General features: G+C 48.2%; 1 protein-coding gene across 1 annotated transcript in view; it reads left to right on the top strand.

The window, feature by feature from the left end:
* The first annotated feature begins 19165 nt into the window (after positions 1-19165).
* LOC140203618 (uncharacterized) overlaps positions 19166-22173 on the top strand; it is a 99204-nt gene continuing 96196 nt past the window's right edge. The window contains 2 exon segments of the mRNA XM_072269666.1: positions 19166-19353; positions 21508-21661. Of these exon segments, the coding sequence (XP_072125767.1) occupies positions 19166-19353; positions 21508-21661 (342 nt within the window).

Here is a 22173-nt window from a genome sequence, read left to right as displayed (position 1 = left end):
TTTGTGTTTTAATTAAGAAAGCAATGTTCTGTCTAATTTCCATCAGGTACTGCTTTTTGTCAAAATCAAAAGGTGTGAAAAGCCCAGAGACATCTTCTGTGGATCTGGACGAACCTTAACCCTTATCTTGCTCCAAAGAAAGCAGCTGTGAGACATTATTCAAACACACTGCAGTCACAGACATAGTCAGTACCGAGTCCATTGTTTACAGGGATCTGAGAATCCCCCATTCCCTTAAACTTTATCAGGTTTACCAGGATGCTCCCCAGATCAGAGAGCATGTCTTTATGGGAATGGGTGAATGAGTTAGGGCTTTTCTCCTTGGAGTGAAGGAGGGTGAGAGGTGACTTGATGAAGGTGATGAAAAAGGCATAGATCAAATGGGCAGTCAGAGACTTTTTCCCAGGTTGGAAGTGGCTAATGGGGAAGGGGGGCATCATTTTAAAATAATTGGAGGGAAGTATAGGGGGGATGTCAGAGGTAAATTCTTCACACAGAGTAGTGAGTGTATGGAACACCCTGCCAGGGGTGGTGGTAGAGGCAGATACATTAGGGACATTAAAGAGACTCTTAGATGGGCACATGGATGACAGAAGAATGGAGGGCTCTGTGGAAGGGAAAGGTTAAATTGACCTTAAAGTAGGTTAAAGATTAGCACCACATCGTGGGGTGAAGGGCCTGTACTGTGCTGTCAGGTTCTATGTTCTGTCCCTCCACAGCTATATATTCTTACCATCATTAAGGACCTCCACCACCCAGGACATGCCCTCTTCTCATTGCTACCATCAGGGAGGAGGTACAGGAGCCTGAAGACCCACAGTCAATGATTCAGGAACAGCTTCTTCCCCTGTGCCACCGGATTTCAGAATGGACATTGAACCCAAGAACACCACCTCACTGTTTCTTGCAGTCTTTTTGCACTACTCATTTAGTTTAATTTTTAGTATGTTTCCTATTGCAACTTACAGTGTTTTTATGTCGCAAGTTTCACAACAACTTTCCCAATATATGTCAATGATGTGAAACCTGATTCTGATCAAGTGTGGTGATTCATCATTGGTGATACGGAACAGAATCAGAATTTGGTTCATATCACTGGGGTACGTCGTGAAACTTGTTGTTACGTGGTAGCAGTACAATGTGATACATAATAAACAAAACTGTGAATTACTGTATATATATATATATATATAATAGTTAAATTAATTAAGTAGTGCAAAAAGAGGGGGAGAAAAGTAGTCAGCTCGTGTTCATGGTTTCATTGTCCATTCAGAAACCTGATGGCTGAGGGGAAGGAGCTGTTCCTGAGTTGTTGAGTTTGTGCCTTCAGGCTCCTGTACCTTCTCCCTGACGGTTGTAGTGAGAAGAGGTCATGCCCTGGGCGATGGGGGTCCTTGATGGTGGAGGCCGTCTTTTTGAGGCATCGCTCCTTGAAGATGCCCTGGATGCTGGGGAGGTTAGTGCTCATGATGGAGCTGACTGAGTTCACAACTTTCTGTAGCTCCTTTCGGTCCTGTGCAGTGCCCACCCCCACCACCATACCAGATGGTGATGCAGCCGATTAGAATGCTCTCCATGGTACATCTGTAGAGATTTGCAAGTGTGTTTTGCAGACATACTAAATCACCTCAGCTTCCTCATGATATATAGCCGATGTTGTGCCTTCTTTGTAACTGCATCGATATCCTCAGAGATGTTGACACCCAGGAACATGAAATTGCTCACTCTCTCCACTTCTGATCCCTCTGTGAGGACTGATGTGTGTTCCCTCATCTTACCCTTTGAGGTCTGCAATCAGTTCTTTGGTCTTACTGACGTTAAAACTAGTGATCTTGTAGTTAGGGACCCTCTTGGAAAGATTGATCACAGTAAGATTTAGTTTCCCATACAAATGGAGGGTGCAAAAGTTTGATATAACACTAGTGTATTATGCCTAAACAATGGAGACTACAATGGGATGAGGAAGGATTTGGTTAGTGTCGACTGGGAACACAGGCTATATGGCGGGACTACTGAGGAACAGTGGAAGACTTTCAAAGAGATTTTTCATGGTGCTCAATAAAAGTATATTCCAGTAAAAAGCAAGGACAGTAAAAGTGGGGAGAGCCAGTCTTTGATGACTAAGGATATAAAAGAAGGCGTCAAACTAAAAGCCTGTGAATAGAAAGCCTCCAAGAGTAGTGGGAAACTGGAAGACTGGGAAAATTTTGAAAAGCAACAAAGGGCCATCAAGCAGGTAATAACGAAAGGGAATAAAGAAAGAAAATAAAGAAAATATAAAAACTGAGAGTAAAAGTTTTTATAATTATATAAAGTGGAAAAGGGTGGCTAAAGTGAACGTAGGTTCCTTGGAGGGATGAGAAGTGGGAATTGATATTGGGTAACGAGGAAATGGCAGAAGCTTTGAATGACTATTTTGTGTTGGTCTTCATGGTGGAGGACATGTTTAACATGCCAAAGAGAGATGTTATGGAAGTGATGGGAGGTGAAGACCTCGATACAATAGCTATCTTTAAAGAGGTAGTGCTGAGCAAACTTGTGGGCCTGAAGATACATAAGTCCTCTGGACCTGATGGAATGCATCCTGGGGTCCTGAAAGAGATGGCAGAATTTATAGTAGAGGCTTTGGTGAGAATCCACTAAAATTCTCTGGATTCTGGGCAGGTTCTGGTGGATGAGAAGACAGCGAATGTCACGCCACTGTTCAAAAACTGATGTCGGCAAAAGCAGGTAACTACAGGTCAGTAAGTTTAACATCTGTAGTTGGAAAATGCTTGAAGCTATCATTAAAGAAGAAATAGCAAGACATCTGGCAAGAAATGGATCCATCAGGCAGATGCAGCATGGATTCAGCAAAGGCAGATCCTGTTTGACAAACTTACTGGAGCTCTTTGAGGTTATAATGAGCGCAGTGGATACAGGAGAACAGATGGACGTTATTTACTTGGATTTCTGGAAGGTGTTTGATAAGGTGCTGCATAAAACACTTATCCATAAGATAAGGATGCAAAGAGTTGGGGTGATGTATTAGCATGGATACAGGATTGGCTGACTGAAAGAAAGCAGAGTTGGGATACATGGGTGTTACTCTGGTTGGCAATCGGTGGTGAGTGGTGGTGCCATACGGGTCGGTGCTGGGCCTGCAACTGTTCACGATATATATTAACCATCTCGAAGAGGGAATCGAGTGTAGTGTATCTAAGTTTGCTGATGATACCAAATTGAGTGGAAAAGTAAATTGTGTAGAAGATACAGAGAGATACGTATAGATAGGTTAGGTGAGTGGGCAAGGGACTGGCAGATGGAGTACAATGTTGGTAAATGCGAGGTCATCTACTTTGGAGGGAAAAATGGAAGAGCAGATTATTATTTAAACAGTAAAAAGTTCCATCATGCTGCTGTGCAGAGGGACTTGGGAGTAATTATGCATGAATCACAAAAGGTTGGTTTGCAGGTGCCGCAGGCTATCAAGAAAGCAAATGGAATGTTGGTCTTCATTACTAGAGGGACTGAATTGAAGAGCAGGAAGGTTATGCTGCAACTCTACAGGGTACTGGTGAGGCTGCACCTGGAGTACTACATGCAGTTCTGGTCTCCTTACTTGAGGAAGGATTTACTGGCTTTGGAAGCGGTGCAGAGGAGGTTCACTAGGTTGATTCCAGAGATGAGGAGTTTAGACGATGAGGAGAGATTGAGTAGCCTGGGACTGTACTCGCTGGAATTCAGAAGAATGAGAGGAGATCGTATAGAAACATACAAAATTATGAAGGAGATAGATCAGTGTGACAACAGACCAAATTATCAGAAGATTGATGCCAATAAGAGGACAATGGGGGAACATTCAGAAATGTTAATGGGGGACGAGAGATATTAACAAAAATTTTCAAGACCGGTTGCTTTGAAACTGAACTGTTTGAAGTTTGATGGACAGACAATACCCCAGCAGGGAGATAAAAGGGACAGGTTCGCTAAGGCAACAGACACACCACGACACCACGAGGTAACGAGACCCTGGAAGCGGTGTGCCCCCACAAGTTGGTGAAAGTTTTGGAGGTCTGCTCGCGGGCCCAGCCATAGACGCGGTACGGTCGGCGGGAACCCGGTGTGTGTGTCCGCCCTTGCCTGGGTGCCGGGCTCACCGCAGAAGAACGATCGTATCTGGAATGGAGGGATCACAGTCGGTGACCTCAGAAGACATTACAAAGGGCTCGCCCAAAAGCTAACTGCGAGGAATATCGAAGGTTTGTTTGGAATCCGATTTGCATATTCATTCACTCTCTCTCTCTCTCTCTCCCCAACGGCACAACAGCGATTACTGAGAACTGAACTAAATTGAACTGAACTCTGTGTCACTTGAGACTGATCATTTTACCCCTAGACTGCGATAGAGCTTGATTGATCCTATTATCCTAGTTCTGTGTACATGTGTGTTTTATCATTGCTAACCTGTTGCATTTATATCCTTATGATTAGAGTACTGTGTTGCTTATTTCTTTAATAAAACATTCTTAGTTCCAGTAATCCAGACTCCAACTAAGTGGTCCATTTCTGCTGGTTTGGCAACCCAGTTATGGGGTATGTAACATCAGATAGAGGCAAGAAAATTGTTTCCACTGGAAGGTGAGACTAGAACTAGGGGACGTAGCCTCAAGATTTGTGCGAAGTGATTTCGGATGGAGATGAGGAGGAAGTGCTTTTCCCAGAGGGTGGTGAATCTGTGGAATTCTCTGCCCAATGAAGCAGTGGAAGCTACCTCAGTAAATATATCTAAGACAAGGTTGGATAGAGTTTTGCACAGTAGGGGAATTAGTCATAGTCATACTTTATTGATCCCGGGGAAAATTGGTTTTTGTTACAGTTGCAATAATAAATACTAATAAAACCATAAATAGTTAAGTAGTAATATGTAAATTATGCCAGGAAATAAGTCCAGGACCAGCCTATTAGCTCAGGGTGTCTGACCCTCTAAGGGAGGAGTTGTAAAGTTTGATGGCCACAGGCAGGAATGACTTCCTATGACGCTCTGTGTTGCATCTGGGTGGAATGAGTCTCTGGCTGAATGTACTCCTGTGCCCAACCAGTACATTATGTAGTGGATGGGAGACATTCTCCAAGATGGCATGCAACTTGGACGGCATCCTCTTTTCAGACACCACCATCAGAGAGTCCAGTTCCATCCCCACAACATCACTGGCCAAACGAATGAGTTTGCTGATTCTGTTGGTGTCTGCTACCCTCAGCCTGCTGCCCCAGCACACAACAGCAAACATGATCGCACTGGCCACCACAGACTCATAGAACATCCTCAGCATCGTCCGGCAGATGTTAAAGGACCTCAGTCTCCTCAGGAAGTAGAGATGGCTCTGACCCTTCTTGTAGACAGCCTCAGTGTTCTTTGACCAGTCCAGTTTATTGTCAATTCGTATCTCCAGGTATTTGTAATCCTCCACCATGTCCACACTGACCCCCTGGATGGAAACAGGGGTCACCGGTACCTTAGCTCTCCTCAGGTCTACCACCAGCCACTTAAAGTCTTTTTCACATTAAGCTGCAGATAATTCTGCTCACACCATGTGACAAAGTTTCCTACCGTAGCCCTGTAATCAGCCTCATCTCCCTTGCTGATGCATCCAACTATGGCAGAGTCATCAGAAAACTTCTGAAGATGACAAGACTCTGTGCAGTAGTTGAAGTCCGAGGTGTAAATGATGAAGAGAAAGAGGGACAAGACAGTCCTCTGTGGAGCCCCGGTGCTGCTGATCATTCTGTCGGACACACAGACGTACTGTGGTCTGCCAGTCAGGTAGTCAAGAATCCATGACACCAGGAAAGTATCCACCTGCATCGCTGTCAGCTTCTCCCCCAGCAGAGCAGGGAGGATGGGGTTGAACGCACTAGAGAAGTCAAAAAATATGACCCTCACAGTGCTCGCTGGCTTGTCCAGGTGGGGTAGACACGGTTCAGCAGGTAGAGGATGGCAGCCTCAACTCCTAGTCGGGGCTGGTAGGCGAACTGGACGGGATAAGTGTGGCCTGACCATAGGCCAGAGCAGCTCCAGAACAAGTCTCTCCAGGGTCTTCATGATGTGGGAGGTCAATGCCACCGGTCTGTAGTCATTGAGGCCGCTGGGTTCCGAGGAAAAGGCAGGTAGGTGGAGATGAGTCGATGGGCAGATCAGCCATGATCTTATTAAATGGTGGAGTAGGCTTGATGGGCCAGATGGCCTACACCTGTTCCTTTTTCCTATTTCTTATGTTCCTATGTAGGAGGTAGCAGTCTGGTGCTTATGGTCTCACTCCAAGGCTTGACTGATGAGAAATTTCCACTTTGTATAAGGTGCTGTTCTGGTCTCGGGGACCCATCTATGTTCTCCTGAATATCAGGCAGCTTTTTGTGTAGGGCATAGAATGGAATCGAGATATAAGGACATGAGTTCAGTGGGGCAGTAGCAGGCAGAGACAACAGGCCAACCCGGAGAGTCCGATCTGTGGATCTTTGGTGGGAGGTAGAAGCGAGCAGTGCAGGGTAAGGGCACTATGAGTTTGGTAACAGCGGTTGGGAGTTCTCCAGAGTGGATGAAGTCAGTGATGTGTCGGAGACAGTTTTCTGATGGTGTGGGGTGGGGTCTTCCTCGAGGGGTAGGTGTGAGGAAGTGTCTGAGAGTCACAGCCTGGCCTCAGCAAAGTAGAGGTCAGTGGGCCACACTACAACAGCATCCCATTTGCCTGCCAGTTTGATGGTCAGGTTGGGATTGGTGCGGGGAGAGCAGAGGGCAGTGCGTTCAGTAGAGGAGTGAAGGAGTGATGAAGTCGAGACGGTTGATGTCCCTTCGGCAATTCGAGATGAGAAGATCCAGAGCAGGCAGAGAACCAGAGCGGGGAGTCCAAGGAGAGGAGGAGGTGAGTGAGGGTAATTTCAGAGATGTGAGAGCGGATCTTTTACACAGAGAGTGGTGGGTGCCTGTGGTGGTGGCTGAGATAGATACAATAGAGATTTTTAAGAGATGTTTAGATAGGCACAAGAATGTGAGGAAGATGGGAGGATATGGACATTGTGTAGGCAGGAGAGATGAGCTTAGTTAGCTATTTGATTACTAATTTAATTGGTCTGGCACAACATTGAGGGCCAAAGGGCCTGTTCCTGTACTATACTGTTGTATGTTCTATTAAAGGACTCCTGTCCTCAGCTGCAGGGATATCGTTGAAGGGACGTCTGAGGGTCACGCCAATGGGTCTTTTCACTGCTTTAGCCTTCAGCCCAAGCAGGGCTTTGGTTCGGAGGTTGGGAACGTGAGCTGGCTTTCAAGTTAGCAACCAAACCTGCTGGCAGATGTTTGCCCTGGCCAGACAGCTTGGTGTCAGCGTGAGTAAGAGAGAGAGAGAGAGGATTCCAGTCTTTCTGCATGTAAGGATGTAATGCTGAGGCATTATAAGGCAGTAGTGAGGCCTCACCTGGAGTCTTGTGTGCACTTTTGGGCCCCTTATCTCAGAAAGGATGGACTGATATTGGATGTTTGAATAGGCAGCTCAGGCAATGCATCACCAAATGATTAGATAGGGCGTCAGAGGTTAAAGGGAAAATGGGTTTGAGAGGGAAATGGATCAGCCGTGATGAAAGGGCAAAGCAGACTCGATAGGCTGCTCCAATGTTTTAAGTTCTTCCGGTCTTTCATATGGAGACTGTCCTCCAGTCCGCTGAAGGAGTCTGTTAATGAGCTAGACCTGGAGGTCCTCCATTGGTCAGAATGGACCATGGATGTTGTGTCCGAGCTGTCTACATGATGTGCAAGCCAGGGAAGTACAACACGGAGAGCAAGTTTTTGCCCACACAGCAGGCTAGCTCTCTCCATGCAGCTGACAAATGCAAAGGAATGGCAGAGATCGACAGTTTGGCACCGGCAATGTCAGAGGAGTTTCCAGTTAGTGCTGAACTCAATGTAGGGACTCCAGCTTCAGAATTTTCCCTCTGGGTTTACTCCTGAGCCTCTCCCCAATCTGGCAAGGTGGTCTTGTTGGACTGTGAGGGAACGGCAAATTGGAATCACCAATTGCAAGTCTTGTGGAAGAATTCAAATGCACTCACTGAATCTGAAGATACTGTTATTCGAACAGTGGCCCCCTGTGTGGCAACGGAGAGGAAGTGGACTCCATCTGAAGCCGTTCAGAGTGCTAAGTCTGCTCTTCACTTCAGAGATGTGGGTGGCCAAGTCCAACATGGGAGAGCCGGGCTCGGGCTTGTCCCAAAGGCTCCTCAATGGCACAGGGCAACACCAGTGCAAAAGGGACGGCTCATGGTGGAGGAGTTGAGAAGACAGGAGGAGGCAGAGCGACACGCCAGAGCCCTCTCAATGACCAAGCAGGGCCACTGGACTAATTGGGAGAGCCTGGAAAAGAGGAAACTTAGCTGGCGTGACATCTGGGAGATGGAGGGATCCCGGCTCAGTTTTGTCACCAGAGCCACTTATGACCTCCTACCCACACCCCAGAACCTGAACCAGTGGTGGGGAGAAGACCCCGCTTGCTCTCTTTGTCAAGCACCTGGATCACTAAGGTACATTTTAACAGGATGCACCACGAGCCTCACCCAGGGGCGGTACACTTGGCGGCATAACCAAGTTCTCAGACAGCTGGCGTCAATCTTGGAATAGAGGCGAATCACCACAAATGCTCTCCCACAAACATCGGCAGTAAATGTCCACATCACATGATTTGTACCAGCAGGCCAACCTCCAGAGCACCATATAACATCGAAAGATGTAAGCATGCTGCAGGTTGCTCGGGATTGGAAAATGGACATGAACTTGGAAAAAAAGCTTGTGTTTCCCCCAGACATTGCGGCTACAGCACTCGGGCCAGACATGGTCCTGTGGTCCACAACAGCCAAGCTGGCATATGTTGTGGAATTGACAGTACCATGGGAAGATGGTGTCGAAGAAGCTTATGAGAGGGAAAAGACCAAGTACTCCGAACTGGCAACTGAAGCTGCCCAGAATGGCTGGAAGACCAAGATTTTCCCTGCAGAAGTGGGATGCAGGGGATTCGTTGCCACATCTACGACCAGTCTATTGAAGAAGATGGGGGTGAGGGGTCACTCCCTCCAACAAGCAATCAAGTCCTTGTCAAATGCAGCAGAAGAAAGCAGCAACTGGATTTGGATTAAAAGGAAAGACAACAACTGGGCTGCAAGATGAAGACAGGAGGGTATGGAACTGAGGGGGGTGTATCTGGGACACCAGGTAGCACCGTTGAGCCCTCTGGAGACGTCGTGGGCTTATCAACGAAACGTCAAAGGAGAGTGCCCACCTGATGACCCCGATGACGTACCTACCCTCCCCCCTTGTCACCACTCCAAGCCCACTGCCAGCATCGAGAGTGCCAACTTACCATAAAGAATTGAAACATCAAGTCCTAGTAGCTCTACTTCTAATGGAGAGCATTCTAACCGGCTGCATCACTGGTCTGGTATGGAGGGGCCACTGCACAGGATTGGAAACAACTGCGGATGGTTGCAAACACAGGCAGCTCCAACACAGGAAATAGCCCACCCCCCTCCCCCTCAGCATCAAGGACATCTTCAAAAGGTGATGCCTCAGAAAGACAGCATCCATTAATAAGGACCCCCCCATCACCCAGGACATGCCCTCTTCTCATTGCTACCATCAGGGAGGAGGTACAGGAGCCTGAAGACACACACTCAGTGATTCAGGAACAGTTTCTTCCCCTCTGCCATCAGGGGGGAGGTACAGGAGCCCGAAGGCACACACTCAGCGATTTAGGAACAGTTTCTTCCCCTCCACCATCAGGGAGGAGGTACAGGAGCCTGGAGACACACATCCAATGATTCAGGAACAGCTTCTTCCCTCTGCCATCAGATTTCTGAATGGACACTGAACCCATGAACAACACCTCGCTGCTTTTTTTGCTCTCATTTTGCACTCTTTAAATTTTGTATCAGGATCAGGTTTAACATCGCTGGCATACGTCATGGAATTTGTTAACTTTGCGGGAGCGGCACAATGCAATAACAAGTGAATTACAGCAAGTATATGTACAGTATATTAAATAGATAAATTTAAACAAGTAGTGCAAAAAACAGAAAATTTACAAAAAAAAGTAATGAGTTCATGGGTTGAATGTCCATTTTGAAATCTGTGTATATAAGCTATCTTATGTTTTTATATTTATTCCGTTTTTTTTAAATTACAGTGTTCTTTATCTTATTGTGTTGGTTATCTTGTGTTTTTTTTTTGTCCTGTATCAGATCTGGAGTAACATTTATTTTGTTCTCCTTTACACTTGACATTAACCAATCGTGGACTTCTCCTGCGTTCCGAGAACCAATCAGTAACTTCACTGAGGAACGGAATCGACTTGCAGCATCTAAGGTCCCTCTTTTGGGCAACACTCTACGAGCAAGCTGGGTGCATCGGAAGCTTTCAAACTCCCCTTACCTTCGAACGTTACTTGCTGCTGGCGTTCCACCTGACCGACCTCCTTCGGGAGAGGAGCCCAAACAAACGTGCGGTAATCTCCAGCTGTACTCCGTCCAACCTGCGGCAAAACGGAAGGATAGCTAAAAGCCAAAGAACTGTGCAGGCAGATCACAAAACTACAAGACATAAAGCACTGTGCAAAAGGCTCAGGTATATAGTGGGGTGCCCAAGACTTTTACACCGTACTGTAGTAAATTTATGTATCACACAGAATCAGGTTTATTATCACCGACGTGTGTCGTGTAATTTGTCCAATTAGCAGCGACCGTTCAACGCAACACGTAATGAAGAAGAAAAAAAGAAAAATAAATAAGTAAATCAATTACAGTATATGCATGTTGAATAGATACAAAATTGTGCAGAAACAGAAATAATATAGATTAAAAAAGCGAGGTAGTGTCCAAGGGTTCAATGTCCATTTGGGAATCGGATGGCAGAGAAAGAAGCTGTTCCTGAATCGCTGAGTGTGTGCTGTCAGGCTTCTGTCCCTCCTACCTGACTGTAACAGTGAGAAAAGGGCATGCCCTGGGTGCTGGAGGTCCTTAATAATGGACGCTGTCTTTCTGAGACACCGCTCCTTGAAGATGCCCTGGGTACTTTGTAGACTAATACCCAAGATGGAGCTGACTAGATTTACCACCCTCTGCAGCTTCTTTCGGTCCTATGCAGTAGCCCCCACCTCCCCCCACCCCCATATCTGACAGTGTCAGAATGCTCACCACGGAAGTTTTCAAGTGCATTTGTTGACATACCAAATCTCTTCAAACTCCTACTCTGTAGCTCTCAATTCTGTACTGCTGCCATGAAGAATAAAATTTCACGACATATGTGAGTGACAATAAACCTGATTCTGATGTGGGTGTCTATTGTGGACTGAGAGTAGAAGGGGGCAGGGAGAGGGGAATCATGGTTGGGAAAAGGGAAAGGGAGAGGGGAGGGAGCAGGAAGCACCAGAGGGACATTCTGTAATGATCAATAAACCAATTGTTTGGAATCAAATGACCTTGCCTGGTCTGTCAGGGCTGGGTGTGTTTGCACCTGCCTCTGGCACTCCTTCTCTGCCACCTGTCCCACACCCCTCCCACAGTGCTCCGTCCTCGCCATTCCCAACGTCCTTTCCTCCCATCGGATTTACAAACTCACTCTCCGCTCCACATTGACAAATACAGTACTGTGCAAAAGTTTTGGGCACCCTACCTATATACAGTACATATATATATATACCTATGATTTTTGCACTGTACTGTAGTTAAGCAGCATTTGTAAAAAAAGACAAAACTAGTCAATCTAGATTATTTCATCCTCTCCCCGCCCATCAGACAGATGGATAAAGTGCCACGTGGTTCCAGGTCAGTTTTTAATCTGCTGTTATAGGACTACTGAACGATCCCCTAACAGGATAACATAGACTCTTAACCTCACAATGTACCTCATTGTAACTGTTCACTTTATTATCCGCTGGCGTTGCACTTTCTGAGTAACTGTAATATATTCTGTATTCCGTTATTGTCTTCCCTCAAATGTCGTGTTGGAATGAAATAATCTCTGCGGAGGGCACACAAAGCAAGTATTTTCACTGTCTCTTAGTTCATTCGTTATGGGCCACGTCGCCTGACATCATCATGCGCCGTGTTGCATGACGTGGGCGATCATGGTCTTTCCACGACCATGATTGTTCTCGGCAAATTCTTCTACAGAAGTGGTTTGCCATTGCCTTCTTCTGGCCAGTGTCTTTACAAGACAGGTGACCTCACCCCAGCCACATTATCAATACTCTTCTGAGATTGTCCGCCTGGCGTCAGCAGTCACATAATCAGAACTTGTGATCTGCACCGGCTGCTCATACGACCATCCACCACCTGCTCCCATGCTTTCATGTGACCCTGATCGGGGAGTGGGGGCTACGCAGGTGCTACACCTTGCCCAGGGGTGACCAGCAGGCCAGCAGAGGGAAGCTGCGCCTCACACCTCCTTTGGTAGAGATTCATCTCCATCCTGCCACCCACATGACCCTCAGTACATGTGACAATAGTAAGGGGTGGGACTCCACGGTAGCCTAGTGGTTCACGTGAGGCTATTACAGCTCAGGGCATTGGGATTGGTGTTAAAATCCCGTATCCTCAGTCAGCACGTTTGTGTGGTCTTCCTGTGTGCTCGTGGCTTTCCCCCTGGTGCTCCGGGTCCCTCACACAGAACAAAGACGGGTAGGTTAATAAGTTAATTCCCATTCCCGCATGTCGATCCATGGCTTCCTCTCGTGCCAAGATGAGGCCACCCTCAGGGTGGGGGAGCCCCAACACTCATATTCCATCTGGGTAGCCTCCAACCTGATGGTATGAACATTGATTTCTCCTTCCGGTGAACAAAATTCCCTCCCCCCCCCCCGCCCATTCCCGGCTCTGACCTTTCACCGCACCCCCCATTCCTGGCTCTGACCTTCCCCCCCCGCCCATTCCCGGCTCTGACCTTTCACCCCCCCGCCCATTCCCGGCTCTGACCTTCCCGCCCCCGCCCATTTCCGGCTCTGACCTTTCACCCCCCCACCCATTCCCGGCTCTGACCTTCCCCCCCCCTGCCCATTCCTGGCTCTGACCTTTCACTTCTTCTCAGCTGCCTTCCCTTTCTCCAATGGTCCACTCTCCACCTCCAGTCAGACTCTTCCTTCTGCAGCCCCTTGACCCTTCCCACCCACCTGGCTTCACCTAGCCTCCCCCCCACCATTTTATTCAGGCATCGCCCCCCCCCTTCCTTCTCAGTCCTGAAGACGACTCTCCGCCCAAAGCATCACCCGTTTTACTCCTTTCCATGGGTGCTGCCTGATGTGCTGCAGTTCCTCCAGCAGTTTGTGTGGGTTTACAATCGGTGGGGGCTGCTCGAAGGGCTATCTCGTGCTGTGTCTCTAAATCGATAAACCAATTACTATTTTGTATTTGCCGGGTGGGGAGGGAGGTTCTTACCTTGAAAATTCCAATCCAGTCGTTCTTATGGGGTGTGATCCTGGGGTTGCATTTTACAGCAACGTCTCTCGTGTACTGCATTTCTACGTTGACAGAGATTACTCGGACGAAGGTGCTGGAGTACAGTGAAGAGGTGCCAGTCAATGAATCTTCGTTCATGGTGTCCAGACTGAGCAATAAAGAGAGAAACAAAATGTATTTAGCCACAGTGTCTGAGATCTCCTTCCTAGGGGGAGAAAAACACCTTTATGATGCAAGACCACAGATGTAGGAACAGAATCAGGCCATTTGGGACTGCAGTTGGGAGGGTGAGTAGTTTCACGTTCCTCGGTATACACATCACCAAAGATCTCACCTGGATTGTACACACCGGCTATGTGGCAAAAAAAAAGGCACAACAGCGTCTCTTCCACCTCAGGCGACTGAAGAGGTTCGGCACGAGTCCCCAAATCCTCAAGACCTTCTGCAGGGGCACCATTGAGAGCATCCTGACTAGCTGTATCACTGCCTGGTACGGGAACTGCACCAACCTTGATTGCTGGTCACTGCAGAGAGTAGTACGGACAGCCCAGCACATCTGTGGATGTGAACTTCCCTCCATTGAGGACATTTACAGCAGCAGGTGCAGAAAGGAAGATCATCGGGGACACCAGTCACCCCCCACCCAACCATAAACTGTTTCTGCTGCTTCACTACCACAGCATTAAAGCCAAGATCAATAGGCTACGGGACAGCTTCTTTCTTCGAACTGGTGCTGGCATCCGTTAGTCTCACGAGACTATGGATCCACGCCTGGAAGGTTTCCAGGGCGCAGGCCTGGGCAAGGTTTTATGGAAGACCGGCAGTTGCCCATACAGCAAGTCTTCCCTCTCCACGACACCAACGTTGTCCAAGGGAAGGGCAAGGGCCGATACAACTTGGCACCGGTGTCATCGCAGGAGTTGCCAGAATGAGGTTGAAGGCAGTGTCGGATTGCCTTAGGGACTCCAGCTCCCGATCTGTCCTCAGGATTTACTCTCGAAGCCTTTCCCATGAGTGGGTATGGCCACAAGGCAGCCGAGGTTTGAAAGCAGAGTTTTCCCCCTCTTAGACGGACTGTCTTCCCAGGCTGATGAGCTCGATCTACCTGAAGCACTGGTTTTAAGGCAGTAGGACCCGCCTTCGCCCCTTCTCCTGTCAGTACAAACAGTTCCGCTGGGCTTAGAGGCTAAACCACACGAGAAGGCCAGGAGTTGAACTTGGTTGTCAGAGGCTATTTGAGTCATATGCCGTAAGGAGCACCTTTAGGTAGTGGGAGCTTGTCCCCATTACCACTCCTCGGCTTGACAACCTTAAGAACCAAACTTCTTCAAACTATTAGACTTTTAAATTCACATGTCTGTACACTGCGATAAGAGTCAAAGATTTTTACTCCCTCACGTTGTGGGATGGATGCAAGATTTAAATAGAAGCAAATTAAATTCAAATCTCCTCCACCATTCCATCGAGGCTGATATGAACCCAAGAAACAGGAGCAGGAGTAGGCCATCTGGCCAGTCGACCCTGCTCCACCATTCAATAAGATCATGGTTGATCTGGCCATGGACTCATCTCCACGAACCTGACTTTTCCCCATAACCCTTAATTCCCCTGCTCTGCAAAAATCGATCCAACCTTGTCTTCAATATATTTACTGGGGTAGCTTCCACTGCTTCATTGGGCAGAGATTTCCACAGATTCACCACCCTCTGAGAAAAGCAGTTTCTCCTCATCTCTGTCCTAAATCTACTCTCCTGAATCTTGAGGCCATGTCCCCTAGTTCTAGTCTCACCTATCAGTGGAAACAACTTTCCGGCCTCTACCTTATCTATCCCTTTCATAATTTTATATGTTTCTATAAGATCTCTTCTCATTCTTCTGAACTCCCGTCCCAGTCCCAGGCAACTCAATCTCTCCTCAAAATGTATTATTCCCCTCAACCCCATTCCCCTGCTTCCTCCTTGTATCTTTTGACACCCTTGCTATTTACAAGACTGGTGACCTCAGCCATTATCAATACTCTTCAGAGATTATCTGCCTGGCGTCAGTGGTCGCATAACCAGGACTTGTGATCTGCACCGGCTGCTCATATGACCATCCACCACCTGCTCCTGTGGCTTCATGTGACCTAGATCTGGGAGGGTGTGGGGGGGGGGGGCTAAGCAGGTGCTACACCCTGCCCAAGGGTGACCTGCAGGCTAGTGGAGGGAAGGAGTGCCTTACACCTCCTTTGGTAGGGACGTATCTCCACCCGCCACCCGGAAGGCGGCAGTGGCAAATTACTTCTGAGGAAAAGTATGCCAAGAACAATCATGGTCAAGGACTGTGATTCTGTGAAATAAATTCCATAGATTCATCACCCTCTGCCAAAAGAAATTCCTTTTCATCTCTGTTCTAAAGGGAGGACCTTCTCTTCTGCGGCTGTGCCCACCATGTTCACTCTGTCGAGGCCTTTCACTATCTGACGGGTTTCAGTCAGATCCTCCCGTCTCAACTCTGGCGAGTACAGGCCCAGAGCAGAGCATTCCAATGCTTCTCACACGTTAACCCTTCCATCCCTGGGATCATCCCCGTGAACCTCCTCTCTAATATCAGCACATCCTTGCTCAGATAAAGCTCCCAAAATTGCTCACAATACTCCAAGTGAGGCCTCACCAGTGCCCTATAAAGCCTCATCATCACATCCTTGCTTTCGTATTCTAGTCCTCTCGAGATGAATGCCGACATCATATTTGCCTTCCTCCCCGATGACGTATCCAGCAACTTATCCTTTAGGTAATCCTGTGCGAGAACCCCCAAGTCCCTCTGTACAGCGGGTTTTTAAAATTTTCTCCGTTTCGAAAATAGCCCATGCCTTTACTCCTTCTACCAAAGTGCATGTCTGTACACTTCCCGACACTGCATTCCATCTGTCACTTCTTTGTCCGTTCTCCTAATCTGTCCAAGTCCTCCCTGCTTCCTCAACACCACCGGCCCCCACTACCCATCTTTGTATCGTCCACAAACTTGGCCACAAACCCAGCAGTTCCGTCATCCAGGGATGAGAGCGGGAGAGGTGAGGGAAGGATCTGAACACACGGATTGCTTTTTAAAAAAATTAATCAAATCTGATCCTCATTTATCACCAAAGAAAATGAGACCAACTTGGATCAGTCTGTGCAAGGAAAGAAATTCAAACACAAGTGACATGAAAGGGAATGAAAAAGAAATTGCAGGGAACAAACTGTTTAAAACAGCCAAAAACACTGCAGCAGACCAGCATTCAAGATGGACAATGGTGGCAGACAGGATCTCATGAAAACCTGACATTCTCCTGCCATTAATCATTCGGCATCTATTCAGTCAAAAAGTTGGGACGAGGAATCAGACACAGTTTCTCATATGGAGAACAACAGATCTGACAACACACAAGGTGTACATTATGTGTGTGTGTATGAGAGAGAGACACACACACACAGAGCGAGGGAGGTTAAAAATTTGCAGAACACTGCAGTAATTTTACATATTGTACTGCACTGTAGCCACACAAAATAAAACAAGTTTCATGACATATATGAGTGACGATAAACCTGATTCTGATGTGAGTCTCCATTGTGGACTGAGAGTGGGAAGGGGGGGCAGGGAGAGGGGAATCATGGTTGGGAAAAGGGTGGGAGTGGGAAGCATCAGAGAGACATTCTGGAATGATCGGTAAACCAATTGTTTGGAATCAAATGACCTTGCCTGGTGTCTCAGGGCCGGGTGTGTCGGTACCCCCGCCAGACACACCATCTCTGCCACCTGTCCCCGCACCCCTACGGCGGTATTCCACACGCAAAATTCCCAACATCCCTTTGCTCCCGCCGGATTTAAAAGCACGCACTCAGTGCACATTGACAAACACAGTACTGTGTGCAGAAGTCTTGGGCACCCCAACTATATACAGGCGCCCGAGATGTTTGCACAGACTGTAAACAGCAGAATTAAGCCATTCAGCCCATCGAGTCTGTTCTGGAAGAGGAGAGAAAACAGGGGTACAGTTGAGCAGTGATAGGATCAATGTTCAGGCTGTGATACAACAGAAGGGTGTACATTTCATAGTGTGCCCAACTTGCTGGAACACAGATGGAAAAATCATATAACTCCCATGAACGGAAAATCCACCAGGGTGGGGCAGAAAAATCTGTAGCAGTAAAATTATATCCCAACAACTGCCCAACACATTAACCAAAGAGAATAAATGAAATGTCCAAATCACTTCTACTGTTTTTGTGTGGGGGAGATAGGGGAAGGGGGGGTTGTGGATTGATGTTCAATCTGACGTTTCCCTGTGGACGATCAGTTAGTTTTTGTGTGAGGGAGCGGATTGATGTTCAATCCGACGTTTCTGTGTGGTCAATCAGTTAGTTTTTGTGAGGTGGAGGGGATTCGGCGGGGGGGGGGGGGGGCGGGGTTTAGGGTTTGATGTTCAATCTGACAGTTCCGTGTGGACAATCTGTTAGTTTTTCTGTGAGAGAGGGGATTGGCGGGGCGTGGTTTAGGGTTTGAGATTTCTGTAATTCAACAAACCCCTCACGTTCTTTCTCCTAGTTCGACAACCTCAGCTTCCAACAAACTCCCTCTGCCCATGAATGGGCATTCTAGCCATGCCCAGGGTTTAGTCTCCTACCCGATGTATTCAGCGAGAGGCCACCTCCTGTGTCAGTACATGTATCCATACAGCACTCTATTTCCTCACTATACCAGACACGCATTGCCTGAGTACTCACCTGGATTCAGTGGCCTTCATCCTCTCGGCAGCCCAGCCACTTTCAACAACATGAACAACCTCAGCCTGTTTGGCAAGATGCCTCCAGTTTGTTGTGGCTTCGTCGTGGCAAACTGCCTCTCCAATGCCATGATGAGTCGGACTGTGTTGCCCGTCATGCTGCCTCCAGAAGAAAGGCAAACGGATCATGTTTCAGAGCAGCTAAAAGACGTTCTTATCTCTGCTCCCACCAGAGCCTCCTCACCCATGGCTCCAGGGGTGGGCTGAAGGAGATACCCCTCGCCCAGCCGTCAACTTCAGGTACCTCAATAAACTCAGAACCACCAATGCATCTGAAAGCTGCCTCATGTGCTCCAGGGAGTGAAGAGGCAATGAATCTGAGCAAACCAAAGACCTCTTCTGCAGGTCTCCCTGGTTTTCAGTCACTTCGTTACCCACTGAAAAAACAGAATGGGGAGATCAAATACGAATGCAATGTGTGTTCGAAGCCCTTCGGTCATCCATTTAACCTAAAAGTATGTATTTTGTCTACAATCTTTCTACTTGTAGGAACAGGCACAGGCTTGCACTCTCAACTCGGGCTACTCTTTGCACTGGAACTCTCATGTGCTTCCTCACTGCTGCCAGGGGTGGGACATGCAGAAGCACATCACTACTTGTGTGAAGGGCATTGTTCCCTCCTTCCCTCCTCCAAGAAAGGGATTATTTGTGCCTGTTGCACCGCTGCCATTCCAACCCACCATTCCAGTGGGACTCAACTGTCAAACAGCTGGACATCAGCTCCCAGTTGTGGAGTCTTGACTGTCGGTGTGACAGGGGGTGGCTCGTCAAGAATCCTGTCAGGGCTCTCTCTCTCTCTCTCAGTCTTTTCTCCAGAGGGAGAGAGAACGATCAGAAAACTCGGGTCTGACGGGGAGATTTCTCTCTCTCTCTCGCTGATCTTTCGGCAGAATGAAACACTCCCTGAACGAGCTGTCCCGAGGCTCCTCAAAGGAGGATCTTCCAAAAGGGAGTTCGGGGGCTGCGACTGCCAGCCACGGGGAAGATGACTGCGAGACGCCGCAAGACGCTTCCCAAACCGACACCGTAATTCTCTGCCATGCCCGTGAAGGCCGGGCCAAGATGATGAGGCGGAAGAGGTAACGACCAAATAAATGGCAGGCAATCCGGTATTGGGTGGGTGGGGTGCGTCCATTGCCGGTAGTGTTATCGGCGGGCGGGAGGGTGTTTGTGGGTCGGTCCGCTCATCATCCAAGTCGGGTTCTTAAATTTAGCCTCAGAATACACGGTCGACCCTTGGGAGCAGAGATGAAGGAAAACATTTCCACCATGGACTAGATGGGCCGAAGGGCTCGCTTATGTACTGCAGTTCATAAGGAAGCGGGGTTTGGGGTTTGATGTTTAATCTGACGTTTCCATGTGGACGATCTGTTAGTTTTTGTATGAGGGAGGGGATTCGGGGGGGGCGGTGTTTGGGGTTTGATGTTCAATCTGACGTTTCCGTTTGGACAATCTGTTAGCTTTTGTGTGAGGGAGGGGATTGGGTGGGGTTTGGGATTTGAGATTTGATGTTCAATCTCACGTTTCCATGTAAACGATCAGTTCCTTTTAGTATGAGGGAGGGGATTCGGGGGGGGGTTGGGTTTGATGTTCAATCTGACGTTTCCATGTGCACGATCTGTTAGTTTATGTGTGAGGGAGGGGATTCGGGGGGTTTCAGATTTGATTTTCAATCTGATGTTTCTGTGTGGATGATATGTTAGTTTTTGTGTGAGGGAGGGAATTCGGTGGGGGGGGTTGGGTTTGATGGTCAATATGACGTTTCCATGTGGACGATCTGTTAGTTTTTGTGTGAGGGAGGGGATTGGGGGAGGTTTGGGGTTCGATGTTCAATACAACGTTTCCATGTTGACGATCTGTTAGTTTTTGTGTGAGGGAGCAACTGGGGGGGTTTGGGATTTGATGTTCAATCTCCCGTTTCCGTGTGGACGATTTGTTAGTTTTTGTGTGAGGGAGGGATTTGGGGTTTGATGGTCAATCTGAGTTTCCCTGTGGATGATCTGTTAATTTTTGTGTGAGGGAGGGGATTGGGATTTGATGTTCAATCTGACGTTTCCATGTGGACGATCTGTTAGTTTTTGTGTGAGGGAGGGATTCAGGGGGTGTTTGGGGTTCGATGTTCAATACGATGTTTCCCTGTGGATGATCTGTTAGTTTTTGTGTGAGGGAGGGGATTGTGGGGGTTTGGGGTTTGATGTTCAATCTGACGTTTCCGTGTGGACGATCTCTTAGTTTTTTTGTGAGTGTGGGGATTGGTGGGGGGGCAGTTAGGGTTTGATGTTCACTCTGACGTTTCCGTGTGGACGATCCGTTAGTTTTTCTGTGAGAGATGAGATTGGGAGGGGGTTTGGGGTTTGATGTTTAACCTGAAGTTTCCATGTAGACTATCAGTCCGTTTTTGTGTGAGGGAGGGGTTTTGTTGTTTGATGGTCAATCTGAAGTTTCCCTGCGGATGATCTATTCGCTTTTGTGTGAGGGAGGGGATTGGGGTGGATTGGGATTTTATATACAATCTGACGTTTCTGCGCGGACAATTCTATCTCCTGTGATCAGAATTCCTATCTCCTTTACCACAGCATTGGAGACGGATAGTCACAGACAAGTTAGGAAAACGTTTAATTGGAGTAAGGGGGAATATGAGGCTATCAGGCAGGAACTTGGAAGCAGAAATTGGGAACAGAGATTCTCAGGGAAATGTACGGTGAAGTGTGGCAAATGTTGAGGGGATTTTTGCGTGGAGTTCTGCTTAGAGACGTTCCAATGAGACAGGGAAAGGACGGTCGGTAACAGGAACCGTGGCGTAGAAAGGCTGTTGTAAATCTAGTCAAGAAGAAAAGCTTACGAAAGGTTTAAGAAACTAATGATGGAGATCTGGAAGATTATAAAGCCAGCAGGAAGGAGTTTGAGAATGAAATTAGGAGAGCCGGAAGGGGCCATGAGAACTTCGGAGCACCCCGAGGTGTCATGGCGCCTTGCCGTTGGCGGCGTTACCGTGGCCCCCGTTTGAGGTTGCGAGGAGAGCGAGTCCCACCTGACGCGGAATTATTGGGAGCCCTTTCGGTTCCCGAGCCAGGCGCTCGGCCTGTGGCGGAGTCTAACTGGCCGGCCAACCATGCCTGGTGTCGGTGATTGGCCTCGGCCCCATTCGGACCAAAACCGCAGCCGAATCTGTTGCTTTGCCTCGGGTCTGACGGGGAGATTTCTCTCTCTGTCTCGCTCTGATCTTCCGGCAGAATGAGACGCTCCCTGAACGAGCTGTCCCGAGGCTCCTCAAAGGAGGCTCTTCCAGAAGGGAGCTCGGGGGCTGCGACTGCCAGCCACGGGGAAGATGGCTGCGAGACGCCGCAAGACGGTTCCAATCCGACACCGGAATTCTCTGCCGAGCCCGTAAAGCCCGGGCCGAGATGATGAGGCGGGAGAGGTAACGACCAAATAAATGGCAGGCAATCCGGTATTGTGGGTGGGGTGCGTCCGTCCGTCGCCGGTAGTGTTGTGGGCGGGAGGGAGGGTGTTTGTGGGTCGGTCCGCTCATCATCCAAGTTGAGTTCTTACATTTAGCCTCAGAATAGACGGTCGACCCTTGGGAGCAGAGATGAAGGAAAACATTTCCACCATGGACTAGATGGGCCGAAGGGCTCGCTTATGTACTGCAGTGCTGCCTGCGGAGGGCCCTGCTCGGCCAGAGGGCGCCGAGTCTGTGGAAAGCGTTGTCACAAGATGGCGGACGAGGCCAAGACATTGGGTGTGGCCAAAGCGGGGTTGGTGCCGCCTTGTTGAGTCAGAGCTTCAGAGGTTATGGGGAGAAAGCTGGAGACTGGCGTTGAGAGGGAAAATAAAGGATCAGGGATTAAATATTACGTTTTCCTGTACTACGAACTTGCTGTGGTGTGTTTGTCAGG

Source organism: Mobula birostris, chromosome 10, assembly GCF_030028105.1.
Source record: "Mobula birostris isolate sMobBir1 chromosome 10, sMobBir1.hap1, whole genome shotgun sequence".
Taxonomy (NCBI): domain Eukaryota; kingdom Metazoa; phylum Chordata; class Chondrichthyes; order Myliobatiformes; family Myliobatidae; genus Mobula; species Mobula birostris.
Note: the sequence above shows the minus strand (reverse complement) of the source record. Positions and strands in the feature narration are given on the sequence as shown.